At 41.0% G+C, this 7,462-nt stretch overlaps 1 protein-coding gene across 2 annotated transcripts in view; it reads right to left on the bottom strand.

Annotated features, from left to right (window-relative positions):
* Positions 1–374: 374 nt before the first annotated feature.
* The window catches only part of Ripk2 (receptor interacting serine/threonine kinase 2), a 32,755-nt gene continuing 25,667 nt past the window's right edge, over positions 375–7,462 (bottom strand). Inside the window, exons 8-11 of one of the 2 annotated variants that reach the window (XM_057790620.1) lie at positions 5,199–5,285; positions 3,923–4,016; positions 1,743–1,946; positions 375–893 (exon numbers count right to left, since the gene is read on the bottom strand). In XM_057790620.1, coding sequence (XP_057646603.1) covers positions 556–893; positions 1,743–1,946; positions 3,923–4,016; positions 5,199–5,285 — 723 coding nt within the window. In that variant the 3' untranslated portion in view covers positions 375–555. The remainder of the gene's footprint in view (positions 894–1,742; positions 1,947–3,922; positions 4,017–5,198; positions 5,286–7,462) is intronic. The other variant, XM_057790622.1, reaches the window with a different exon arrangement.

The raw sequence follows: 7,462 nt of genomic DNA, 5'->3' as shown, positions 1-7,462 counted from the left end.
TCACTCTGCTGACAGACGGGAGGCAGAGGCGGGATGGAAGGCCAGTGGTAATAAAGACTGTTTTGGTCTTCTTTATACACGTTGTGTACCTTGAAACAGCCTTCTAAAATTTTTGTGGATAAGCTTTAAAAAAGGAGTAACTCTTTGGGGATCTGAATTTGGGATTGCAGAGTGGGAATATTGTATCACTGCTACATAAAGTCAAAATGCACTTTAGAGGAACAATGAAGGCTACAGAGGAAGGGAGTTTAGAAATGTCTTCCATCAGAAACAAAGGCTTACCTTAAGGCACTGTGATGTCCAAGAAAAATGTAGTTATTACATAAAAAAGGTTCAAGTAATGAAGCTGACATAAAAAACTGAACTACACGGCATAATGCAAAAGTTTATATTAATTTAAAAAAAATACTGCAATGTCATGGAAGGAGACATACTCATCTCTTCCAAAAACCTTCAGTGAAGCATCCAATACACTTATGGATTTATACAAATATTATCCAGGTAACAGACATATAAATAACCATTTGTAAACTGACTTTCCTCTCAAAAACTCACTCACAAGCTTTTATTTTGAAGGAAATTTGACGATGGTGCTCTGGAAAACACAGGCAGTTCCGGGTAAGGCTGGAGTCCCATTTGCTTGTTGTCTTTCAACTTCTGTACTATAACTCTGGCGAATTCTTCTCCTTGGATGTCACTGGTGTCTAGTAACTGCCTGACTTTTGAGGTCCTTGTTGGTTTGGTACAAATGAGTTCATAGTCCTCCTTCATGATCAAGTCCCGGGCCAGAAGAGCATCCAGTGACTGGTTAAGGCAGGCCTCAGTCATCTGGCTCACAATGTCTTCCCTCTTGCTCTGGATCCACTGCTGGGCTATACCAGGCTGGAGACGCTCTGTTGAGGGGCAGAGCATGAACAACGTACAAAGTTGAGGGCAGACACACACAATGAGTATGGACGCGGGAGGTCCTTCTGTCTATGTGTTGCTTTTATCGGTTAATGAATAAAGAAACTGGTTTGGCCTCTGATAGGATAGAACAGAGCTAGGTGGGGAAAAATAAACTGAATGCTGGGAGAAAGAAGGGCAGGGACAGAGAGAAGCCATGTAGGTAGCCCCTCTGGAGACAGACGCGTGGCGATACACAGATTAATAGAAATGGGTTAAATTAAGATGTAAGAGTTAGCCAATAAGAAACTGGAGCTAATGGGCCAAGTGATGATTTAATTAAAATAGCTTCTGTGTGATTATTTCAGGGCTGAGCAGCCAGGAACGAAATAAGCGGCCTCCCTGAAACAGAGTATTATTCTGTATACATATGAATAAGCAGAACACACATTTCTGTATGACTGTGCCAGTCTTAAACAGTATTTTTTTTAAATGCTTATTTTTCCAGGCATTATTTAGAGACTTGCATTTTATCTTACATTCACCTTCCTGGGAGAATCATTTATTTTTTATATGCTATGCTGTAGGCCAAAATGACTTTATGTTTTGTTTAAAATATAAGGGATGCCTACATATCTAATAATCAAAAGTAGCTTCACCGTTACTAACATAGTAAGTAATGCTTCCTCTTGACACTTTCCAGTTAGAGACTCCTGGAGTACACCTGGCCCTAATAAGACAAGTCAGCATAAGGCTGGAGATGCTTTCTTACTTAACACTAAGAAGGCTCATTGTGCGGTGTCTGCACTTGTAAGGGAAATGCCAGCATCTGAGTGAACCTTGCAGCATACACTCACCTGCACTTTTCTCAGCCAGCAGTGGATTTATTATTGCCAGAGAGCACAGGGTGGGTCTGTGCTCACAGACGGCAGCCCTTTGTGACGCAGAAACGGTGCCGTCCCAGCTGTGGTTTCCAGGACAGTGACGCAGCTTCAACGAGGAGCAGTCCTGAGGTCCTCCTACAGGACATGTCATTAGGGTAGAGCACTCACTAGATAGTCCTAGCGGGAATACCAAATCAGAAACCCAATGCTGAACATAGGTTAAGTGTTTCCAATGACATTTACTTGTGTGTGTGTGGAGGGCAGAGGACACCCTGTGGGAATCAGTGCTCTTTCTACCACGTGAGTCCTGAGGACCAGGTTCAGGCTGCAGGCTGGGCTGGAAGCACTTGACCCACAGGTCTGTGAACCTTTTTAGGGAATAAGCATTTATATCCAAGAGTTTTTACTACTGTTAGTGCTTGCTGGCCCTGATTACTATAACTCCTAAGATTTGCCTTCTTCTCATAGTCTGATACTTCTGCCCTGTGAATTCCCCCTTTTCCAGTTTAAAACTGTCTTAGGTCTGTAAGATACACAGACTTTTAAGTGTAAGAAGTCTGTATTTGACATGTTTTCTCCTTTCTCTTCTAGAAAACAATCTAAGTGTTCCAACTGTTTATTGGTCCTTCAAGTTCATGTAATCATCTTTATGTCATTACTGAACTCAGTGTCTCCAACATTCTGCGCATCACCCCAATAGGTCCTGATGGCTTCTCAGACAAACAATAAATAAAATAAGAAAAATTAAAATCATAATCACCACCTGTCTTAACTCTAAACTCCATTTCGGTTCTTTGTTCTAGCAGCTGTGGTGGTTTTCCAGGTTAACAACTTACTCAGCTTCATCTGTTCTCTCTTAGCTCCTCAAATGAGAAGTCGTAAAGCATTGGGAGTCACTTAATCTCTCACACTCTCCTGCTCGTAACTGTCCTTACTCCAAGTCTCCTCTTCATTTCCAGGTAGTTTCTACACAGCCATCACGAGGGCTCAGTGCATCAAAGTCCTTGCTTTACCAGAATCTGATTCCCAGAATCCACAGTGGAAGGAGATACCTGACTCCCCAAAGCTGCCTTGTGACCTCCACATACGCACTGTGGCCTGTGCGGCTCTCTCTGTGCTGCCCCACCACCTCACACACATACAAACAATAAATAAAGATAACTTCAAAATATCATATATATTCCCGACAGGATGAGCCTTCCTAAAGCAAAAATTCTTATTTTATACCTTTCTTCAAGAATTATCTACTGAACTTAAAAGTCTAAATTACCTTAGCTGAGTGCAGAAATTATTTTTTTCTTTACTGCTTTTTTTTTTTTAATTGGTATACGTATTCTGTTCTACAAATATGTCTGTGTATTGTGAATTCTTGGTGCCTGTGGAGGCCAGAATAGGATAACTCTGGAGCTGGAGTTGTGACAGTTCTGAGATGCTGTGGGGGTGCTGGGAATCGAACTCAAGTCCTCGGAAAGAGCCATCTCTCCAGCCCCTCGGCATTCTAGATATGACTGTGATCCCCCTCACATTTTATCTCTTTTTATTCATTCCATTTACCAGACAGGCTAAATTACCCACTGCTAGTTTGTTTCCGGGCTTCTGGACTCGTGTTCTTTACCATGGAGGGCCCATCTGTCATAACAAGAGGTCAGCCTCTAACCAGACATAAAGTCTTCATGTTGACATGGACAGTGGTGTGACATGAAATACTGATCAAAAAGCCTGGCTTTAAGAAAGTGTTTGATCTGCTAGCTACTTGCTCTGGGATCCAGAGTTCAGAATTTGTAAAACCAGGACTAGCTCCCTCACACAGCTATTAAAAGTACTTTGTAAAGAATGTATCTTGTTCCCTATAGTTATATATATCCTTCTTAAAATATAGTTACTATGGCAATTTAGAAACATTTATCTCTTTTATTGTGATATTAAGAAGAAAACCCTTTCCTTCGTGATCACAGACTGCCTTTAACACACAGGTATCTGTCCATCAACTGCTACCCACTGCTACCTCCATGTGTACAGACCTGTCACTTACAGAGAAAGCAGAGCGTGAATGCAAATGAAGTGTGTTCCATGCACACCACCGTTTGCTAACGATATGGCCTCGAAAGAAAGTGGAAAAGTTGCTAACGATACTGATTGGGAAACTGGCATACCAGACAAAAAATCTTTGTCTTCAGGAGCTGACAGGGACCGGGAGGTTGCAGGAGAACCAGTGTTTCTGGAGAGCAGAGAGGATCCACATGATTCCTGAAACAGAGGACCGGCAGGTTGAGGAGAACTGTCTACAGTTTGTGGAAAGGTACCATCTTTAAAGTTACACAGCTAAGGCTTCTAGGCTGTACTTGCCTTTGGCTTATTAAAAACAAAGACCCAGAACCACCATAAATTATAGTTTACAGAACCAAAGAAATAACAGAAAACCATCACAAATACACTCAATTTCTTTCTCACCTCCATCTCTACTAGGGATCAAACCTAGGGCCTTACACATGCTAAGTGAGTGCTCTATCGAGCTACATCCTCACCCTCTAAATTTAATTCTTTTAAACCATCTTAAGTGGAAGAGATGGGGCAATAGTTATGTTCTGAAAATAACTATAGACCCTACAGAATTCAGTGAATCTGTTCAGCAGCCATAGTGAACCAGAAACTTATGGCTGTCTACTGATTTAGAGCAAATGCTTGTTCTTAGGTTCTCTCAACCTGATGGGATGGAAAACCCTTGGAAAAATCACAGAGATCTTCACTCCCATCTCTGCTATGGAATTGCTCACTGCCCTTCAACAACACATTGAAACACTGTGGCCTTTAGGTTCCATCAAAAATTAGCATATATTCAAGGATCAAATTAGATAGTTTATATAAAAGTGGTTTTGAAATTATGTATTTGGACCAGTGAGGTGTTTCAGTGGGGAAAGGGGCTTCTGTCAAGAGGTTGACCTCAATTTGATCCTTGGGAACCACACAGCAAAGGAGAGAATGATTTCTGCAAGTTATCCTTTGAATCAGACACATACACATATGCATACACTGTATAAACAAATGTAAAACCCCTCTATGTGTTGTGCTTACATGATCTTCTGAATGTACTATTACTTTTATGAACCTTTAAAGGGGACATATAATCTAATCTTAAATGATTCATAAAATGATCAGTTAGAGACTTGGAGAACAACTGAAACTTCTGTTATGAGGTGGCCAGGAGGTATGAACAGTGGTGCAATAATTACTGATGGTTTACTTGTACACTACCCGAGACCATCGTGTAGGATAGACTGGGAGTTCAGGTTAGAGACTGTCATGGCTCCCTAACAAAGTATAAATACTCCCTGTACGTTAGCTTCCCATATATAGAAAAGGGGCTTAGACTACATGGTACTTTAATATTCTTCTCACATTCAGTTTGGTATGAAAAACATATATTTGTACCTCTTGTGGAGGGTGGTTTGCAGGTAGGTTCAACGATAAATCCCTTTTCTTATCACAGAGGTGGATAGTACTGGAGGCACTCTGTATCTGAAGTGAACACACATGGGTGCTTTGGTTAGGAATCACAGAAGTATAAACAACCTACTTCACATGTTTTCTTTTTACACAAAAATCAATGGAAACAAAAATCTAAATCATTTGAGAATCTGTAACTTAATTAGGTAGTGACGGTGTCCAGCAAGAGATGCTTAGGGAACAGGTTTTTTTCGTCCTGCCTCGTCTCAACTGGCTGATGTCAGTAAATACTATCCCTCAAGTGTCTTGCAGCTTCATCTTTAAAGTCCTGCAAACAGGATTGTTTGAAGATTGAGATAACGAAGCACTTGGTTAGACGCAGGCACTGAATTTGCTGTGTGTTCTGTCCACAGTTGTTACTGAGCAGAAGTGCATTCCGAGCACTGTGCTCCAGTCCTACGGCTGTCGTTACCACACCCATAAGAAGCCAAGGCAGGGACAATATAAAGTTGGTGGTGTGTTACTATGGAATGGGGGTCATGACCAACTTTAGAGCCCCAGGATTTGTAACTATCTGACCCAAATGTATATGAAGTATTGGGGTCACAGTCGCTCTCCATCCCCTCTCTTATGTCCCGCCTGCTCCCTTTTGAACTCTACCTCTCATCTTGTCCTCTGTCCCACTTTCCTGTCTTAAATAATCACCCAAACGAACAAACAGCCCATTGAGTTTAATTAGGGTTGCTTGCATGTGCATGGGTGGGTGATGAAACTTAACAGTAGCTTTTCCTATTTATCTATGAGATAAGGGTGCCCATTTTGCAGGGTTACTGTAAGGAGAATCAGAAGTAATGCGTGCAAAATGGCTCTAAGCTTATTCGCAGGTATTCAGCAAAAGAGAGCTGCTAAGTAGGTGATTTGTTTATCTAAGTATTATAAGTTTATACTAAAGTGACTCACTTTTGGCTCCATAAACTAAGATTAGACAAGTTGTCATCACTACTAAGTCATTTAAACATAGACTTGGGAGCCTAGCCCCTGCCGCAACACTTGACAGAGAATATCACCCAGCAGTCAGGGACCATGCTGGCTTCAAAATCACAGCAATCCACCTGCCTCAGCTTCTGGACTACCACAGATGGCTACGTCTATTTTTCCTCTCAATACCAGAATAATAGTAATTGTTGTTCAGAACTTTAGAAAACAGTGGGTTCTGCCCCCAGCTCTCCACTGTCCCTTTTACCACTCCTGCTCTAGTCAGAGGAAAGACTCATATCCAGCTGTGTATACAATGAACCTAGTCCATCACTCATGAGCACTCGCTAGTTCAGTCAGTGTATGTGTTTAGATCATGTAACCTTGAGGACCTGGATTTTGTTACAGAACTCAGAGATCCACCTGCCTCTGCCACCTGATTGCTGAGATTAAAGACATGCTCCACCACACCTGATGTACATGCAATTTAACATGAATCTTCAAGTTATTTTTTGGCTATGTCTGTTATGTAAAGTTTTCCTGAAACATTTATATTGTTTTGTTAGTGATACCTTATTTTTATAACTAATATATATGATATGATAATTCAAATTATTTATGGACTAGTGAATCATTTCCAAAGAAGAAATATAAGAAAGTATTATAGAAAACTTTTTGGGTTCAGCTTTTATTTTTCAAGAAACATTTACTTGGAAAAATTCAAATAGATAAGAGCTGGTTAAGAGAATTTGAAAATACAGAAAATGCAAAGGCAAACCATCCTAAATAGAAAAATATGAGGTGTGTGTGTGTACGTTTGTATCAGACAGGATCTCATTATGTTGCTCATGTTTCTCAGTCTGGCCTGGCTTCAAACTCAACTCTGCTGCCTCCACCGCTAGAGGAGCTGGGCCTAGAGGCTCACACCAGCACGCTTGGCTCTTACGTTTCTACTCTATTGCTGGTGCCACTGTTTGTGTGGGTTATGGAAGTTACTAACATCCAGACTGCAATAATCTCAGCTGAAGAAACAAGAATTCCGAACACCCCCAACTACAACTTCGTGTGATAATAATACTGTGCCATAATAACAATGATGAATCCACCATGGGGTTACTAAACTGTCTGAAAACATACACGTTACTTAGGAAGACAAACTTCTAAACAGTAAATTGCATATACAGGATCCTCGTGTTTAAACTGGAGACAAAAAGGATGTGGGGTGGTTCTCTTTTTCTTCATGACCAAGGCAATAGGCCTTTGTATTTTCCTCC

This window comes from Chionomys nivalis, chromosome 16 (genome assembly GCF_950005125.1).
Source record: "Chionomys nivalis chromosome 16, mChiNiv1.1, whole genome shotgun sequence".
Lineage (NCBI taxonomy): Eukaryota > Metazoa > Chordata > Mammalia > Rodentia > Cricetidae > Chionomys > Chionomys nivalis.
Note: the sequence above shows the minus strand (reverse complement) of the source record. Positions and strands in the feature narration are given on the sequence as shown.